The 20,265-nt window shown below is 39.4% G+C and overlaps 1 protein-coding gene across 1 annotated transcript; it reads right to left on the reverse strand.

The window, feature by feature from the left end:
• Window positions 1-13,672: 13,672 nt before the first annotated feature.
• LOC123411498 (alpha/beta hydrolase domain-containing protein 17C-like) lies at window positions 13,673-17,968 on the reverse strand. The gene is made up of 6 exons (XM_045104456.1): window positions 17,553-17,968; window positions 15,550-15,586; window positions 15,186-15,422; window positions 15,068-15,115; window positions 14,020-14,450; window positions 13,673-13,908 (listed from the first exon to the last, which is right to left on the reverse strand). The coding sequence occupies exons 1-6, from the start codon at window positions 17,873-17,875 to the stop codon at window positions 13,833-13,835; spliced, it is 1,152 nt and encodes a 383-aa protein (XP_044960391.1). The 5' UTR covers window positions 17,876-17,968; the 3' UTR covers window positions 13,673-13,832.
• Window positions 17,969-20,265: the final 2,297 nt, after the last annotated feature.

The raw sequence follows: 20,265 nt of genomic DNA on the forward strand, positions 1-20,265 counted from the left end.
TCTAGATTTACTCTAGTTTAAGATTTGTGTAATTATAAGTGTGTTTATATAAATAAAGTACCGGATTTCATCTGGGAAGAATGACATGTTTTATGTGTTTACCACATTTTCTTTAAACACGTTTCGTATTGCGATTGAGATCAGTTTCTCTCGCATGTCAAACTTGCAAATTTTTGAATATTTCTCCCTCGTCTTATTTGGAATCACAAGGTAATGAGTTGTGATCTACTGCTCATTTGCAGACTATCCCCTCTTACTGTAAGGTCTACGCTTTGTCAATCTTGACATGCGATTACCTTCAACGTGTATTCCTTTATATCTAAATTGTAGCATACACAAGGTAATGGCCATGCGGCCTATTAGTGTGAGATCTAAGTGATCTTCAATGTGTTATGTTCACACAATTGAGGTTGATAATTTTTCAAGTTTTACATTTGACTATCAAATTTTTGCATTCTTATTACACAACCATGATGGTTTTTAATTTACCGCCCGTAAATTAATTATCTCTGGTTCCTCATGTATGCCACGATGACTGCCAAAGAGTTTGAGGAGCTTGCCCTCAATGGCCACAACTATCCTACATGGGCTATGGACATCAAGATCAGTATTGCGTCCCGTGGGATTGCGCGTGCAATCCAGCCCCCGGAGACTCCTCTCCCAGCTGGAGCCACGCCACTGACAGAACAGCAGAATTATGCTGCCTTATTCATCATAAGGCACCATATTCATCCAGATCTCAAGTCTGAGTATTTACAGGAGGAATCTCCTAGTACTCTGTTTCTGGCCCTCAAAACGAGGTATGAACAGCAGAAGGCAGTAGTCCTGCCAGAAGCACTCCATGATTGGACTCATCTCCGCCTTCAGGATTTCAAGTCCATTGGTGAGTACAATCATGTTGTTCATAAGATATGTTCTCAACTGCGCTTCTGTGAGAAGGAACCTACTGAGGGGGAGAAGATAGAAAAAACTCTGTCTACCATGCTCCCTTCAGACAGGATACTCCAACAACAATACCGTGCTCGCAACTACACTGTCTATTCCGAGCTTATTCACATGTTACTTCAGGCTCAAAAGCATGATGAGCTACTCGCTAAGAATGGCTCTCAGCGCCCAGTTGAGGCACAACCTTTACCTGAAGTTCATCTGAATGTCGCGAATAGACAGAAGTTTAATGGTACCTTTCAAGGTAAACATTCCAATTCTGAGCACAAGCACAAGCGCAATGGGAACAGAAAATTCAGAAACATGGGCAAGGGCAAAGGCACTGCAAAGCCAAAGTTCGATAAAACTAAACTTTGCAATAAGTGTGGATGCTACTCCATTCTACTGAAAAGTGCTCAATGCCCAAGCATCTGGTCATGCTGTACCAACAATCCCAGGGACGCAAAGCGACTCAAGGGAAAAGGCTTGAAGCTAACTTCAACCTACATCCGCATAGCGCAAATGGAGCTGGCGATTCACAGGATATTCCTCCTGGACCAAGCAACGCCAAGATTCCTTATCCACTTGAGGACCCTGCTGAAACGGAGGCCATGTTACTTGAGTACACCTCAAACGATGTGTTTGGTGACTTTGACTAGTCATTCGACCTCCTTAGTGATCTATTTAACTATGTCCATTTGTGATGATTGTAATAAGAACATAAGTTTGTTGTTGTCTTTATATTGTATTGTATCAACACATTTGATATAATAAAGATTGTATTCTATGTATTAACATAAGGTTTTCTTATTGAAAATTCTTTCGTTTTTATATAGTTTTTCTACGGGGACAATCCGATGGAAGAAGAATTATGCCTTGTGGACAGTGGTACCACAAACTCCATACCGAGGGAGATAAAATATTTCCAAACTCTGAAAAAGATGAATGGAGATATTCTAACTATCGCTGGACGCGATACAGTGATTGTTGGCACTGGACGTGCCATATTCACACTCCCAAGTGGTACACAAGTGACGATAGAGGATGCTTTATTGTATCCTGACTCATCACGTACCCTGATCAGTTATCGAGATACCCGTAAGAATGGTTTTCATATTGAAACCCATGAAGACAACAAAGAGGAGTATTTACTCTTTACTAAAGATCACGGATATGGCAAAAAGGTACATGAGAAAAATTCCTTCTCTATCGTCTGGTTTGTACGATACGTACATCAAACCCGTGGAACATGTTGCATACAAAGTCATTTTTCAGAATGTTGACGCATTCCAAACCTGGCATGATCGCTTGGGCCATCCCGGTATCGGGATGATGAGAAAAATTACTAGCAATTCCATTGGTCATAATTTGCTTGAGTCAAAATTTCCTCAATCTTCTGATTTTGTGTGCACATCTTGTGCCACGGGAAAGCTAATTTTGAGGCCCTCGCATATCAAAATACAAGCTGAACCACTTCAGTTCCTTGAACGTATTCAAGGAGACATTTGTGGTCCCATTCAGCCATTATCTGGACCTTTCCGGTATTTCATGGTTCTGATTGACGCATCTACACGATGGTCACATGTGTGTCTTCTATCCACACGAAACCATGCATTTGCCAAAATAATGAGGCAAGTCATTAAGTTGCAAGCCCATTATCCTGAAAGTTGAATTAAGACAATTCGAATGGACAACGCTGCAGAATTCTCCTCACGTGCCTTCAATGATTATTGCATGGCTTTGGGGATTGAAGTTCAGCACTTTGTTCCATATGTCCATACACAAAATGGTTTGGCTGAAGCATTGATTAAGAGGACTAAACTCATTGCAAGACCTTTGTTGATGAATTGCAACTTACCAACCTCTTGATGGGGTCATGCAGTTTTACACGCTGCTGACTTGATACACTTGAGGCCAACTGCATATCACAGTTCTTCCCCTCTGGAATTGGTACGTGGAAATCCTCCTAGCATTTCCCATCTGCGTAAGTTCGGATGTGCTTCATACATCCCGATCTCACCACCACAGCGGACATCTATGGGCCCACACAGAAAGTTGGGGACCTATGTGGGGTACAAATCACCGTCGATTATCAAGTACCTGGAACCCCTAACTGGGGATCTGTTCACAGCCCATCACGCTGATTGCATATTTAATGAGGAACATTTTCCGGCATTAGGGGGAGATTTCAAGTACGAGAAAGAATGCCCGGAAATTGATTGGAATGCTCATACCATTTCATCCTCTGATCCACGTACCCATGAGACCGAACTTCAAGTTCGGAAGATCATTAATTTGCAACATCTTGCAAATAATCTGCCAGATTCATTTACTGATCTAAAAGGTGTTACAAAATCCTTAAATCCGGCCAGAAACACGCCAGAAAGAGTGGAGGTACCAATAAAAACGACTCAACTCCCTGTTCCTAAAAAGAGGGGGAGTAGTATGGCTTCTGACCTGGAGCTAGCTTCTAGCAAGCAGCAAAGGAAATCGAGGAAAAAATCCTCGGAGTCAGTAAATGCAGGTCAACTCAATGTTGACAAACACCTGATGGGTAGTTCACACCCAGTGGAAGGGCAACCTTCACAACCCAGCTCCAGTGTGCACAAACTAGCTGGAACATCGGAACACCCAGACTCAATCGTATTGGGAAATCACGAAGAGTCTCTAGGGGTGTAGGAAATTTCCATCAACTATGTTGATTCTGGAGAATCATTTGACCGTAAGACTACGACTGTCGACATATATTTTGCTGAAAAGATTGCAGATACCCTTCTCACTGATCATGATCCAAGGTCTATCGTCGAGTGCCAAAGGCACTCCGACTGGCCTAAATGGAAGGATGCAATCCAAGCAGAAATTGCCTCGCTTAACAAAAGGAAGGTATTCACTGAAGCAATACCTACACCTCCCAATGTTTTCCCCGTGGGATTCAAATGGGTTTTCCTCCGGAAACGGAATGAGAACAATGAGGTGGTGAGATATAAAGCAAGGCTCGTAGCACAAGGTTTTACGCAGAAACCCGACATTGATTTCAATGAAACATACTCTCCAGTAATGAGTGGAACCACTTTCCAATATCTTATATCTATGGCAGTACAAAATCGTCTATCCATGCAGTTGATGGACGTCGTGACCGCATATCTTTACGGGTCACTAGATTCGGACATATATATGAAGGTTCCTGACGGAATCTCCATCCCGAGTAACAATGCAAAACGCAACATGTATTGTGTAAAGCTGAATAAGTCATTGTATGGCTTAAAACAGTCGGGACGAATGTGGTACAACCGACTAAGTGAGTTCCTTCTTCAAAAAGGTTACTCCAATAGTGATGATTGCCCATGTGTCTTCATCAAGAAGTCCTCTATAGGATTTTGCATCATTTCTGTGTATGTTGATGATCTCAACATCATTGGCAGTGCACCAGACATTGATGAAGCACGCAATCACCTAAAGATGAAATTTGAGATGAAGGATTTGGGTAAAACCAAATTTTGCTTAGGTATTCAACTTGAGCACCTTCCCTCAGGAATCATGGTACACCAAGCTGCCTATATCCAGAAAATATTGGAGAAATTCAATATGGACAAATCCTATCCATCTAAAACTCCTATGGTGGTTCGATCTCTAGACATAGAGAAAGACCCGTTCAGACCGAGGGGTGATGGAGAAGAGGTGTTGGGACCTGAAGTTCCATATCTCAGTGCAGTTGGAGCGCTTATGTATCTTGCAAATTGCACAAGACCTGATATTGCATTTGCAGTGAATCTACTTGCTAGACACAGCGCAGCTCCCACCAAACGACATTGGTCTGGAGTAAAGAATATCTTTCGATATCTCCAAGGCACAAAGGATCTTGGCCTATTTTTTCAGTTTCAGCAAAATCTGGACTCTGATATGATTGGGTATGCAGATGCCGGTTATTTGTCTGATCCCCATAATGCCAGATCTCAGACCGGTTTTGTGTTCCTACATGGTGGTACAGCTATATCATGGAAGTCTTCCAAACAGACTCTAGTGGCTACATCTACCAATCATTCTGAAATAATTTCATTATTTGAAGCGTCATGTGAATGTGTATGGCTTCGCAGAATGATAAACCACATACAACAGTCATGTGGAATTGGTTCTATTGAGTCACCCACCATTATCTATGAGGATAATGCGGCATGCGTTGCACAGATGCAGACAGGATATATCAAGAGCAATATCACTAAGCATATTTCTCCTAAATGGTTTTCCCCCACAATCTTCAGAAAAGCGAGGAAATAAGCATTCTGCAAGTCAAATCATGTGACAACCTTGCTGATTTGTTTACTAAGTCTCTACCAAGCTCAACATTCCAGAAATATGTTCACGGAATTGGTATGCGACGACTTAGAGACTTGCAGGCAACAGGGGGAGTTTCTTCTTGAGATATCCTTGTTCAAATAACATCACATTATGCTATCTCTTTGTGAGTTTACATTTCAGGTTCTCATCAAAGTCTTTATGAAGAACTTTTGAAGAAGAGTTTTTGAGATGATAAAGCTTCCTGGACAATCATGAAGATAACTCCACATGGTCAAGCGTAGATTAGGGGGAGTGTTAAAACTAATTATGTAATTAGGGGAAAATCTCCCCTTAACCAACCGTCAAGGGGTTTCCTCCCGCAACGACGGTTCTCTTTCTGTCTCTCCTGGAACCGACGCATCCCTTGCGATTGCGTCTCCTCCCGTTGTATAAAAGGGCAGATCTCTGTCATCATTGAATAAGAATCTCATTTTCTTCAAACACAAACATCACGTCTCTCCTTCCCATCCCATAGATATCGCCTAGCTCGCCATGCCCCACGCCGCCACTCCTCTCTCCCCGCATATGAGTTCCTGACTCACCCATCTACGGCCTCTGTTCCACCTAGCCGGTATGTCATCTCGTCCGTCGGCTGCACGGGGACTGATCCACCACTTTCTCACGTACAATCTTGTAAAATCCCTCGTCGATGCACATGTAGGTGATTAGGGGGAAGCTCATGCGAGACCCGAATGATGCATTAGCTTGAATCTGAATTTCACGTATTGTTCATTCATCGTGAATGAATGGGGGAATATAGTTTGTATTGTTCTTATTTTGATTGGAATTTTTTTACTATTTTAAGCATTATAGACTTTTTCTCTGTCGCTCTTGGATTCGTTCATCGAATTTCGTTAATTAACATCGTCGCATGATTATGTCTCGAATTGCAGAAAGAACTGAAAGATAGTAAGATGCAACATGTATTTCCACCATCCATGGTGCGAGAGACAAGATCTACACACTTCTGCTTGCAGTTGTGTCTCTACCATACATGGTGCATTGCTCCGAGATCACCATGAACACAAGTTCTCCGCTTAAATGAGAAAAATCTTTCACCGTTGTGGAAACATATCCCCATGCTTTTAAAATATAACTTTTCCCCTTTTGATGGAAACAAATATATGTTCATATGAAAATATAGTATCAGGATGATTCAGAAGCAAACTATATATCTTTGGAAGCAAATCGTGATCATATGCACCTTTTTTGTATGGAAGCAAATCTTCCCTTTTTTTAGGTGCAAGTTCCAAATTGTTTAGAAGAAATTTCCGTTATTTTGGATGCAAATACCAAATTTCCATTATTTTGGAAGCACAGTCTCAATTTAATTTGATGGACACAAATACCAAATTTCGTGGCATTGCCAGCTTGTCCCCTACGTCGCCGTTGATATTGTCAATCTACATTTGTGATCTATTCTGTTTGTGTGTCCATATAAGAAATTTAAATGACTTGCTGAACCTAGCAAATTCTGAATAGATTGAAGCAATAACTTATTACAATGGAGGCAACATTTTATGGACGGCTCAAATACATACATTCTAACTAGATCAAAGCAATTGTGGGTTGCCATGGAAGCACTTTGTGTAATCCGTCGAAGCAGAAATTTCAAGCAGATGGAAGAAATATCCCGTTGCTTCGGTAGTAAATTCTAATCTTTTGAAAGCAATATTTAATGAAAACAAATGTTAATCTTGTCGAGAGCTCTTTTATATGCTACACTCAAAATAATTTTCAAGTCGCTTGAAATGTATTTTTGTTTGCATCACTGGACACAAATACGATTGAACTAGACAGAAGTAACCGTCGGTTGCCTTGGAAGCAAAAAAAAATCAGCTCACTGCAGCAAACAAATTTTAACCTGATGCAAGGAATCTCCATTAACAAGCAAATTCTAACCTGATGGAAGCAATTTGTATTTTTCATGGAAACAATTTCATAAGCTGGCTAAAAAAACGTACAAGGCAACTAAATTTACATTCCAAATAAGTATTGGAAACAAATTATATGGAAACGAATAGCATGCAGGAAAAAACATGGTGCCTAATAAATTTGGTATTCCCTGATTTATGGGAGTAGTTGTTAGGATACACATTGATGGGAATTAGTGCGGAATCATGCATGCTGCATGCAAACTACGGTATAAAGCATGGGGCTCTACTGCTCAATCCGATGGTCATCATGCTCCTTATCCTACGGCTAGTTACTAGTCTGATACAATGTAAGTGATCAGTAGTCTGATTCCTAGCCTCATCACTTACGTTCAACCACCATGTTAACTTTGACTTCGAGAAAAAATATATTGAAACATAACTCCTCTGATAGCTTTCATGTAAATTTATGATAATTTTATGCATCACACACCTAATATCTTACGTTTAAACATCATGGTATCTTTCATCCAAGGGGAAAAAGGTTTTGAGACATTTCACTGGTAATTTTTTTGTTAAATTACCATACTGCCCCATGCTTTAACATTTTCGTACTGTAGTTACCATCCTTATCATGGTATAGTTATCATGTTGCTCATACTATATTTATCATGCTGGTCATGCCAAATTTACCAGACCAATCTTTATTATTTTTTCTGATATGGCAGAAATAAGAAAGATTCAAATAACATTGCTTATCTACAATAGACATCAACAAAGGTGGCTTACTTGGTTATTAGGCTCGGTAGCTATTGCATAGACCTTGGTTCGAATACTCTTTCAAGGACTTTTATTTTATTTTCATATTATGCAGTGAAAAACCAGAAAAAACCACTAGCGATTCACTATGGTTTTTGAGAGAAGCAAAAAATTTAGTGTAAGCGAGCATGGGATGATAGCGATCAGGTAGGGACGAATCGTGTGAATCTGTCACTAACTTCCGGTCAACTGGAAGTTAGCACTGTCCTTTAGTATAAAATATGGCATCCACATGTTGTAAGTATATTGTGCAAGCATGTCTTCAAAGTCTTCAATGTGAATGATGTATTCATTTTGCCATCGCAACATACACAAAATATGCAAAAAGAGAAGGAATTTTTTTAGTGCAAGCGAGCATGGGATGATAGCGATCAGGTAGGAACGAGTCGTGTGAATCTGTCACTAACTTCCAGTCGACTGGAAGTTAGCATTGTCCTTTAGTATAAAATATGGCATCCATATGTTGTAAGTATATTGTGCAAGCATGTCTTTAAAGTCTTCAATACAAATGATGTATTCATTTTGCCATCGCAACATACACAAAATATGCAAAAAGAGAAGGAAAAAATTCAGTGCAAGCGAGCATGGGATGATAGCGATCAGGTAGGAACGAGTCGTGCAAATCTGTCACTAACTTTCGATCAACTGGAAGTTAGCATTGGCCTTTAGTATAAAATATGGCATCCATATGTTGTAAGTATATTGTGCAAGCATGTCTTCCAAGTCAACAATACGAATGATGTATTCATTTTGCCATCGCAACATACACAAAATATGCAAAAGGAGAAATTTATATTAAGAAACAGTGAACTGAAAAGAAAATTTTGAAATCGCATGTAGCACATATCTCACAAAAGGTGACATTCGCTGCATTGAAGTGGTCACTATCAAAAGAACTTATGGATGATTTGGTCCTTTAGTATAAAATACGGCATCCATATGTTGTAAGTATGGGCCTGTTTGGTTCCTTTGCGAGTTGAACTCGCTGGGCAAGACTTGTCTTGCCGTCGGAGGCTAGCCAAATTGACTCGCTTACGAAAAGCTGGAAACTGTGGGCAACAAGATGGGATTGCCCTGGAACCAAATAACAGGCTTCCTTGCTTGGCTGGGCAAGGCGATCATTTGCCAATGAACCAAACGTTCCCTATATTGTGCAAGCATGTCTTCAAAATCTTCAATACAAATGATGTATTCATTTTGCCATCGCAACATACACAAAATATGCAAAATGAGAATTTTATATTAAGAAACAGTAAACTGAGAAGAAAATTTTGAAAACACATCTAGTACATATCTCACAAAAGGTGGCATTCGCTGCATTGAAGTGATCACTATCAAAAGAACTTATGAATGATTTGGTGAAACTCAATGCAGTTGGACTTGGAAACACATAATTATCTAAGCAAGATGCAAGAAAATTCGGTTTAGAGTTCCTCAGATGGTAAAAGGCACCCAGGTCCCAGGGTAAACAATTATGGTCAAAGGTTGCCATACACATAATTTTCCAAGGTTGACATTACGGGATTAGCATATCCTCCATGTATATGGATAGTTTGCTATTTGCCCTTAATCACTCAAGGACACTAAGCGATATTGTACCTTTTAAAATGTATGTAGCACACTCAGTCAAAACTAGCAGAACCTCATGGGTTTTTTCTTGCATCTTACATAGAGAATTATCTGGTGTACAGCTTATCATTGGCTTTTTTCAAAATCAGAAGAAGTCCTTTTGATGACGAACACTTCAATGAATGGATGCCACCCTTCATGGGATACATCCAACATGTGTTTTCAAAATTTCGTTCCTACTTGTTTCTCAATATAAATTTTATTTTTGCACATGTTGTCCTTCTCTTCATTATATGTTGTGATGGCAAAATGGAACACTAATTCTTGATATTGAAAACTTTAAAGGCATGCTTGCACAATACACCTAGATATGGATGCATATTTTATCATTTGGTATTAAAGCTACATTTTAGTATAGAAAGTGTATGCATAACTATGAATCCGTACTTCATGCAAGAACTTGTAATTATCATATCTACACTGCTGAATACGACAATTGCTGCATGATCATTGCACATATGCATAACCATATATGTCAAGATTGGCAATATAAGAGCATTTAGATCACGGAGTAACAATTTACAAGACAATGAAAATTGTCTTTTAAATTGTTCCTCAAGTTCTAAATGCATACACTTTGTATATGATTCAACTACATTCTTCAGCAAAGGTTAATTCGGGATATTTTTTTCCATGTGAATTAAAATCTTCATCAAACTTATTTTCACAAAGATTAGCGAAAACCTTCTCGCATTCTACAGGGAGTTTTGAAAGATTAAGTTTCCCAGAAAATATTTTCTTGACATCATTATGCATTCCTTTCGTCCTTTGAGTTGAGGTCATATCAGTTGTGTAAAAGAATCACGATAGGTAGCATCCCATTTTTTTCACAAAACTTGTAGATTTACAATGTCCTCAAGATTGCACTTGCACAACAAGTCGAGCCACTTCTTGTTGAAGTAAAACTCCAACTCTTCTTTGTACACGTATCTTTAAAATCGAATACAAACTTCTCAGGATGCTTATGGTACATGTGCATTAAGACAAATGTGTCACAAATAAAGATGATGGCTTGTACTCGCTTATGGTACATGTGCATTAAGACAAATGTGTCACAAATAAAGATGATGGTTTGTACTTCCTCCGTTTCTAAATATAAGTCTTTTAAGAGATTTCACTAAATGTCTACATACGAAGCAAAATGAATGAATCTATACTTTTAAATATGCCTACATACATCTGTATGTAGTCTATTAGTGAAACCTCTAGAAAGACTTATATTTAGGAACGGAGGGAGTATTTCAGAGTATATAAGTTGTTGCCCATGCCATGGCCGCATTTTGATTTATCAAAATATGTTTGGATGTTTGCTTGACATTATAAAAAGGTCTCAGGTAGACAAACATAACAATGCAGCCCCAAAATTTGTTGTCTGTTTATGTTGGATCGTGGTGTCCAACCAAAGTCCCGGCCCAAAAGTTGTTGTCTGTTTATGTTGAAACGTGATGTCGAACTGACTGTCTACCCAAAAGAAATATGCTATCCAACCATATTTCACATCCATTTCAATGGCGTTAAAAAATGTAGTCGTTTACCGCTTATGCCTCACTACACCATGCATGTTTGCACATCCTTATTATAAGTACTTGCGTTTGCAACAAATCTCATTATTGCAATCCATCCTTGAGAATGAGCATTTGGAGTTATACAAGCTCGGTATGCCATTTTACAAGGTCAATACACTTGCCATTTTACAAGGTCAATACGCTTTTGGTGACAGACATTCTTAGAATCATTTACGTGTCCATCATAATGCATAACATAATAATGAAATCATGGATGTGCCCATAATGCATAACATGATAATTGAGGAAGAGAGAAACTCCTACAGAGTGCGGTATGGCATAATGACTACAAGCATGGGAATAATCAACTAAAGCCAATAATACCAAACCATAGATCACTTGATATGTTTCAGGAATTTACTAGGAAGAAATGACTGTACTCGTGATAGATCCAATCATATCCAAAGTTTTTTTTTACAATAGATTTGGAAATGGCCAGGAAAAACTAGATCTATTATTTAAAATTGATTATATTGATCATTGTTTAAGTTTGACAAAATAATATGCACACATTCTTCATAATCTTAAACCATAACTTCTAATATGATTTATTTGGCAGAATTTTAAAATTTATGAATATTAACAAATGATATGACAGGTTCTCTCTTGTTTTTCTAGATACGGGTTTTCTTTGGTCAAGCACCAAACATAGTTTTTTGCAAAGAGTTATTTGTCTCATGATTGAAGATTGACTCTCATGTTGCGTTACAATCTAAACTAGAGTGATCTCCTTGATTCTTTTGATCACTTCACCTTGATCACATGCAATTTAAACTTAACTAAGGACAAGTTCACTCTTATTTTTCCTATTGTTCCATTTATAGTTGTATTCCACAACTACCTGCTTATTTATAGTTGTATTCCTTGATTACCTTCATATCAAAGGAGCCACAACCGGACGTCCATTCATGCAGTTACAATAATGAATTACACGATATTCTATCTATAGTGTTACTCCTACAAGATTAGCAACCTGAATGCGATTCAAGTCAAAGTCCCCACCAAAACCACTTGTTCATGAATGGAGTATCAACAATGGTTACTTCTCTTTTCTCTTCCACACTGTCTATAAATATTCTTACTCCCGCACATTTTCCACAACACCACATGTAAATTTTTTCCAAAAAATTTGATTTCTCAATGCCAACATTGGAACATACCATTACAGTGGAACGAAGAGAATAATCCACTCTAGTAAAATATTTGCTTCATTATTGGTAGTTATTGAATCAACAAAAGGTCGTTCTTTATGCAGTACATGAATCATACAGATAAGCGCTTGGTTAAATGCCCCAATTGATTTTGTCATTGATAATTGAAATAATGGCCAGTACATACAAGTCACCAAAGAATTTAACACAAATAGTAGAAATGATGGAAGAAGACATCATGTCAAACGGGCTTCTGAGTTTCTATCCACTACCTGCTATCTAACAAGGAACTGGCTAAAACTCTTGAAATGTACTAACTCCCATCAATCCAAACTAATTGACGCTGCTGTAATATACCTTTGTACTAAAGTTGTACTAGAGCAGCATCAACTGAGTACAAGTTAGAAGAAAAAAATGACCCTTCACACTGATTGACTCATGGAGGTTCCTACAGAAGAAGCCCATTTGAATAGGATAAACTACTTTGGCAAAAGGCGATGACTAAGTGAAGTTGTACGACTACTTCAAAGTTCATTTATTTTACCCTGAAATAGGATGTTTTCATATCCTAAATTTCCTAAAACCTATGATGTCAAACTTTGTAGTTTTGACCAAATTATAGAAAGAAGTATCAACATCTACAACACCAAATCAGTAGCATTAGATACATCATGAAATATACATTTTCATATTGTATTTACTATTTACTATTTTATTTGGTACTGTACAATTTGATATATTTTTCTATAAAGGCAGTGAAACTTTATAAAGTTTGACTTAGGACAAAATATATCTGAGAGTAATAACCAACCGCAACAATTAACATGCAAGCTGTTCTTGCATGATTCACCAGCACATACGTGAATACTGTATGTCCTAGTTTACATTTCACCCATGCATTTCGAGTTTTAAATTACATTGGCACGTGACCCACATTTCATTGGTCAAACTTGAACCTCAAATGTGCGGGCACCATGTAAACTGTGACGGAGGGAGTATATATTTTATTAATAGAGAAACTGGATAGCTAGAACATGAGCATTGAACTGAACAAAGATAATGATTACATTGAATGATCCGGTGATTCACTGAACAAAGATAATGATTACATTGAGTGATCCAGTGATTCATTTCAAGCTCAAGCTCTATGACAAAGCGACGAAGTGACAGAAAACCATATTTGAAAAGAACATTCTTTCCAGAGGGAAGACACAAATTCCCAGTTCAGTTATCTATTAAATGTTTCTATTAAAAAGAAAAACCATGACAGTGAATGGTACAAGAACTTATGTACAGTGTAACAATGATGTTGCTTCATACTCGTGGGAGTAGCGTTCTTGATGTGCCAAATGAATGGCTTTGAAAACTCAAGGGGTCAGGAATGAATTATCATTTCTTCTCACGTAACAATTCAGTGTGCATAACCCTCACCCAAATCAATACACCTTCCACAGCAAAACTTAAAACACCCAATTGAATAGATTATACATATGAAATAAACACGTGTGCTAACAAAAACTAACCTTCCACTATTTTCAGCTCCCAGAAGTGGAAGTTACTTTGAAGCAGTCAATATTGCACAATTTGACCGACCTCATCATCCCTCCAAAGCTGCCACACAATGCATTGCAAGAGTCAAGAAGACACAACAAGGATATGTCATGTAACAGGAATCCACATTAAACAGTAAAACAAACAGAGTGCGTGTAAGAATATACAGACCGGTCAATGCTTTTCCGTGGCTTATCAGATTGATCCACACTAGCCCGTGGTTTGTCAGGATGATCTACACTCTTTCTGCTTTTATCCTTCCTATCTATGCTGCTCCTTGGTTTCTCCCGGCGATCTGTACTCCGCCTGTGATCAGTGCTTGACCTTGATTTGTCCCTCACATCCGTGCTTTTTCTTGAACTCTCCATACTTTCAGATCCTGTTTCAAGATCTGAAGGACCTGAGCTTTCTGGAGATTCATCTTTCAGTGGTGGGGACTTCTCTATGGCTGTGATGAACTTCTTTAGGTGCTTAATGTATTCCGGATAGAGTTCCAAATTACAATGGTTACCCCCTTTGACCCACAAAGGCTCATACTTCACTTTGGAGAGTTCCCAAAGCGCTCTCCCATGAGAACAGTCGACAACATCATCAGACGTACCCTGCAGATGAAATAGTTTTAATGCCATAAATAGGTGAGGGAATATTGGTGTTGCTATGGAACAGTCATCTCTTCCCAAAACACTATAATCAGAAATTATTAAATTTCCGTCCAAGGGAGGTGTTGTACTCTTCAAAAGGAAAGGACAATCACATAGACATTGCAACAGTACAGCTATGTTAAACTTAGATCTGTCGCTTTACATGTGATCTTTTTACTAATTACATTATATGATGTCAAATGAATATTCTTATAAAACTTATAAGACCGGTGAGTGAACAGGTGAACTGGCTATTGGACTGGCAAACCAGCAGTTTGACCGATGAACAAGTGAACCAACAGCCTGGTGACTATGGTCATTGGCTCGGTTTTTAAAACTGTGGTAGAAGCATCTAACTTGAAACGTATTTGAAGAGAGTGGAGAAAACAATATATGGAGGTAATCAAATCTAAAAAGGGTTCCAATCCATCCCCACGCCACCAAACTGGAACTGGGCCAACTATTGATGTCCTTTTCATAGGAGGAAAGAACACGACTAAAATTAAAATACAAAAGCATTTCATGTCATATGGAGTTTTAAGACCTTAAGGAAATCTTGCTGTCATTAGAATACTCACATGGATTACTAGCACGGGACATTTGACCAATGCAACTTTGTCAATGTTCTGCACATAAAAATATAGAGATCAGATCAAGGAAAATATGAAACTGAAAGAAACAAAGTAAAATAATCACCTTATATATGTCAAACCAGTACGTATGTTTCACAGGATACATTACTCTCAAGCCAGATGAAATTGGGCTATGTAGAACCACTGCTCTCAAATGAGGCAAACGAGATGCCAAATCCAAAGTAGGGCCGCTGCCAACTGATTGGCCATACAGAATGATGTTTTCCTCGGAGGCCCCATAAGTTTCTATGAGACACCTATAAGCAGCCTCTATGTCTGAATAAGTGTTCTGCTCACTTGGCTGCAGAATCAAACAGAAACAAATCAAGTCAGCTATGCAAACCGATGATAGCTGAACCTCTTAAAACAGAAAGCAAAGGGGAAGAGGAGAGGAAAAGTACTTTCCTAGAAAAAGATTGAGTCTATACCTTCCCAGATGATTGCCCATATCCAGAATAATCGTAACTGTAAAAAGGGGAAAAGAAGGTACTTCATTAGTTACTGTGTGAAGCCAAAATGGGCATTAGGATCAGTGAAATATATATGACATTGACAGTAGGATGATGACTGGTAGGTATCAACTATCAACAGTATCAAATGGAAGCACATACATATCATAAACACAAACACAGAGCTTAAAGCAAGTAATCTATAAGAAATCTCCTTGAAATTAGCATAACATATTGTAGCTGTCACGCGTCAAAGCAACAACTGGTCAACTCTATATTATAAGGTGAAGAAAACTATAGACAGACCTTTTGGAAAGTCAACTATGCAAACCGATGATAGAAAGGACAAGCTGGTATTGGAGCTATAAGACAGATACAAATGGTGTTCACTACTCAACTGAAAAGAAAAAAATGACTACTCAAGCAAGATAAAGTGGAGACACAATGGAACAATTGCTTATTGCTCCAAACCAAAAGATTTGAAACTGGGTATGCCTAATATCCACTGGAAAACTCAATTAATCTAACTAGTCAACAGCTCATCTGCCAGTCTTTCAATTATAAACATAGTAACTGATTAGCAATGCCCAATTCCCTCATAAAAAAACTGACCCACTCAAATGAGTAGATGGAACACAAGCTACCAACAAAAGCTCGTTCATTTATTCACTACCTACACCTACACCAAAACTTGTAAGAGAAGCTAAACTTGGAACTGGGACGTAAACGGACAATAGTTCTAATCAAAGTGCCCAGGTGGGAGTTCAATATTTTATTAAGATCAAATCAAAGAATATCCAAGGAGGAATCCATTAAACAGAAGAACGAAGAATTAAATGTGAACTCAATGTCCTCACTTTTAGTAGACTTTTGCAACCAAATCTATAGCTAAAAATTCTGGTCAAACCTAATCAATTTTGCAGGTACAACAGAAACGATAACTACAATAATTATACAAGAACCTAATCAGAAGTGAAGTGAAAAAAAATATAAACCCCATCTTCATCATTGCACATCACCATACAGTACTAATAACAGTATAACATCCCTATACTAGGAAAAATAAATATACAAACTGAGCAAACATTTTTTTTCTTTTTCCACATTGCAAGAATCTTAATAGTTAATATTGGTAAAGAACATATGAATGTGCCAGTGTGGCATTCAGATTTTGACCAAAAATGGCGACCAAACTACACTCCAAGACAATGACTCTTCGGTCCTTACCAACTGAATGAGCAAACATTTTTTTTCTTTTTCCACATTGCAAGAATCTTAGTAGTTAATATTGGTAAAGAACATGTGAATGTGCCAATGGGGCATTCAGATTTTGACCAAAAATGGCGACCAAACTACACTCCGAGACAATGACTCTTCAGTCCTTACCAACTGAATTATTTAAGGTACAATCAGAAGATTCACAATTCAACACTAGAATCCAAATGTTTCATTTTACATGCACAGACACGAGAATTTCCAAACGACCCTAGCAGTGACAATGACATAAAGTAGAGGTTCCCACCACTGACTAGCACAGCGCACTAACATCCAAACTTTCCAATCAGTCCTAAATCCTCTAGCATTTATTAGAAAAATAATGATCAACTTCAATCAAATCAACCAATTATTGACCAGAATGCCCTGACCTTCGGACTATCCAGCGGATAACAACGGCCTCAGAGACATTCCCACGGGTTCAACAACCTCAATCAAATCACAAAAGTATCTAACGACTAGTACTACTTTCCATGAAGGCGTGGATGCACAACCAACTGCCAGCACGGCCTTGAAGATTAAACTCCCATCGACTTTTTACGGAATAACAGGGCGTTCCTAAGCATGCCCCCAATAAGCAAAACCCAAGCAGTCAAGTTGTACTAAATCCAATCCCTAGCACCGTAATCAAGCAGCCTAACACTAACAGTCTAACAGCACCATATTTCATAACGAAATGTTACCAACAGACGGGGGACGGGACGTACCCCATGAGGTTGACGTTGAGGTGGGAGCTGAGCTCGACGAAGAGCTCGTACATCTGGCCCAGGTCGGCGGCGTTGCCGTGGGAGTAGAGCAGCGTGAGGCGCGCCCCGGGCTGGCGCACGTACATGGCGACCACCTCCGTGCCGCGCTTGGTCGGCAGCCGCCGCGCCTCCACGCCGCCCCGGCGGGGCACCCCGCTTAGCTCCACCACCGCGCCGTCCGCGGCCGCGGCGGCCGGCGAGGGCGGGGGCTCGACGCCGTACGACGGCGGGGAGGGCGGGAAGAAGGCGAAGCGCGCCGCCACCGTGGAGGCGACGGCGCCCATCGCCGCGCCCGCCGGCCGCTAGGGTTGGGACACTGGGAGGCGGAGGCGGGGGGCGGGCGGCGGAGCCCGAGGAGGGACGAAGGGCGGAGAAGAGATGCGGGGAGGGGGGGCGTGGCGAGTTGGGTATTTTAATGGGGGCGGCTCCGTCTTCGCGGAAGCTGCTGCGATCGGAGGGGAAAAGGGAACGGGGACAGCGGCGGAGGTGGGTTTGTTATAAGCTGCGGGTGGGGCCTCCCGGTCGAGTGGTTAGAGTGGCTAATGATCACATCTAACACTAGATCAAGTGTTATCAACCACTAGGGCTTTCAAAAATGGAGGAGTTATCATGAGGCTATCAAGTGATGGATCATGTGTTAATTTGGAAGGGTTGGTACACGTACCAAAATTTGGTCACCGTATCTAGCAAAGATGTCCCTGATGACTTGACGCAACCCCTCCCGTCCGATCGCCGCTCGGGCGATCTTGTGACGGGGGTCTTATTTTCTCTCTCGGTGTTTGTTTGTTTTCTTGTTTTCTTTGTCGTTTTCGTTTTTGAAGAGGGCGACGTGGCGGTGAAGATGTATGCATCTTTTTTCGACACTGACGTGGAGTGGAGGTGCCTTCTGGAGGGTCTGGTTGTCCAGATTCCATGACGCTTTGTGTTCTTACTCTATCTTCAATCATGTATGTCAAGTTTGGAGTACGTCTCTAGTCAATGTTTTAACGGTTAAGCCTTTGTCTCATCATTGTAATTGAGTTTCTGATGCAGTGTGTAAAGCCTACCGGATGGTGGCGCAAGTGTGTGCAGTTTATATTGGTAGCCATGATCTCATTTGTTACCTATTTGTATCTGGTTGTTATGCATCTAATTACCACATATTGTTTACTTACTAGTTTTATATGTACACTTCTCGATCTAGAATAGAACTGTCACTATATATATATATTCATATATCAAGGGCTTATGTAGTTGTAAAATGGGACAACATTTGACAATGAGTTGTTAAAGTTCAGGAGAACAATGACATGGTGGCAAGAGTTTTCCTCTCGTTGCTGCGGAAAACATCCATCCAATAGCAGAAGTTACTGATTAAGACATGGTACACACTAGAAAAACAAAAAGGAGGAGCATAGTTAGCAAAACAACTATTTCACAGTGAAGTAACATCAATGTCATGTTTTTTAATTCTATTTTAGTTTTCTTTTCTAGTTTGAATTGTGTGTTATGCTCCGGAGTGGTAAGCAAGAGAAGATTAAAAACACTATGATAACAAAATAAAAAGCCTTGAACTTTGGGAGCATTATTAGAAAAGGAGTTCCGACGGAAAGAGAAAATGATGAGGCGTCAAGCCATCAACTTATGCGACAAACCTTCATAAAGGTGCGGAAAGCTAACATGTGAAGTTGCTTAGAGCTGATAACAATTGTCACTCGCATTTTGGTCGGGTCTAACGCTCTAAGTGTCATATATTGTTTGGTACTTACTGTGGACTCTGTGTCGAAGACCTTGTTTAATTAGCAATCATATCATAGTTTGTTTAATTACCGGTTTGAATCTGGTGATATGCACACTTGAGTTTTCTCTAAGATTTTCTACTAGACATGCTATTGGTTTGATCTTTGAGGGCTCAGTTATGGTAACTCTGCCTCTGGTTAAACTTGTCTCGTCACATTTAGCCAAAGGTTAATCTGTAACTTGTAGCTCATATCAACTTTCCAGCATTTTTTACGCGACCGTGTTAGAAAAGGTTGTTGGTCAATTATCTCTACTTTCCTTTCTTTTGATCACGTGGCTTTCCCTTTCACGTGCCCGTTACTTCGATCAAACATTGTTGGTTACTGTATTAGGTAGATTAAATTCTACTCTCTCCGTTCCTAAATATAAATTTTTTTTACAGTTTTCACTAAGGAACTATATATGGATGTATATAGACATACTTTAAAATGTAGATACATTCATTCTGCTTCGTATGTAGTCTCCTAGTGAAATCACTAAAAAGACTTATATTGAGGAACGGAGGGAGTATGCATTTAGGTATTGGACTGCAGCCCTGTTTCTCACCACTGGCGGAGTTGTGGAACTCACCGGTTCAGCTCGGGCTTCTTCTGTTTGTTTGGCCTTTTATTCTGTTGCTCGTGCTCTGAAAAATTTAGGATGCTCGAAACATCAAAAAGTTTAGGAACTTGTCTCTTCCTCCAAATGATGTGATTAAGGCTATTATTTTTGACCTCACTCTCTGGTCTCACACCACCTTAAAATGGCGGATAAAAAGATCCACGCTGGATTGTGGCGGGATTTTTTCACCTCTCATCTTTTGCAAACCTTTATTTTTATTGAAATATAGTCACGCGAGGAGTCTTTCCCGTGACAGTTTATAAAATGTATTTAGGTACACGCCGAGTATACTATG

This window comes from Hordeum vulgare, chromosome 7H (genome assembly GCF_904849725.1).
Source record: "Hordeum vulgare subsp. vulgare chromosome 7H, MorexV3_pseudomolecules_assembly, whole genome shotgun sequence".
Taxonomy (NCBI): Eukaryota; Viridiplantae; Streptophyta; class Magnoliopsida; order Poales; family Poaceae; genus Hordeum; species Hordeum vulgare.

What these genes read in the sequence shown, in the direction of transcription:
- LOC123411498 (XM_045104456.1), bottom strand. Translation starts at nt 17,875, where the DNA reads ATGGGCGCCGTCGCCTCCACGGTGGCGGCGCGCTTCGCCTTCTTCCCG. An exon ending in ACTGGTTTGACATATATAAG is followed by an intron (nt 15,116 to 15,185) that starts GTGATTATTTTA and finishes TTTTATGTGCAG; the next exon opens with AACATTGACAAAGTTGCATT. An exon ending in CCACGGAAAAGCATTGACCG is followed by an intron (nt 13,909 to 14,019) that starts GTCTGTATATTC and finishes ATTGTGTGGCAG; the next exon opens with CTTTGGAGGGATGATGAGGT.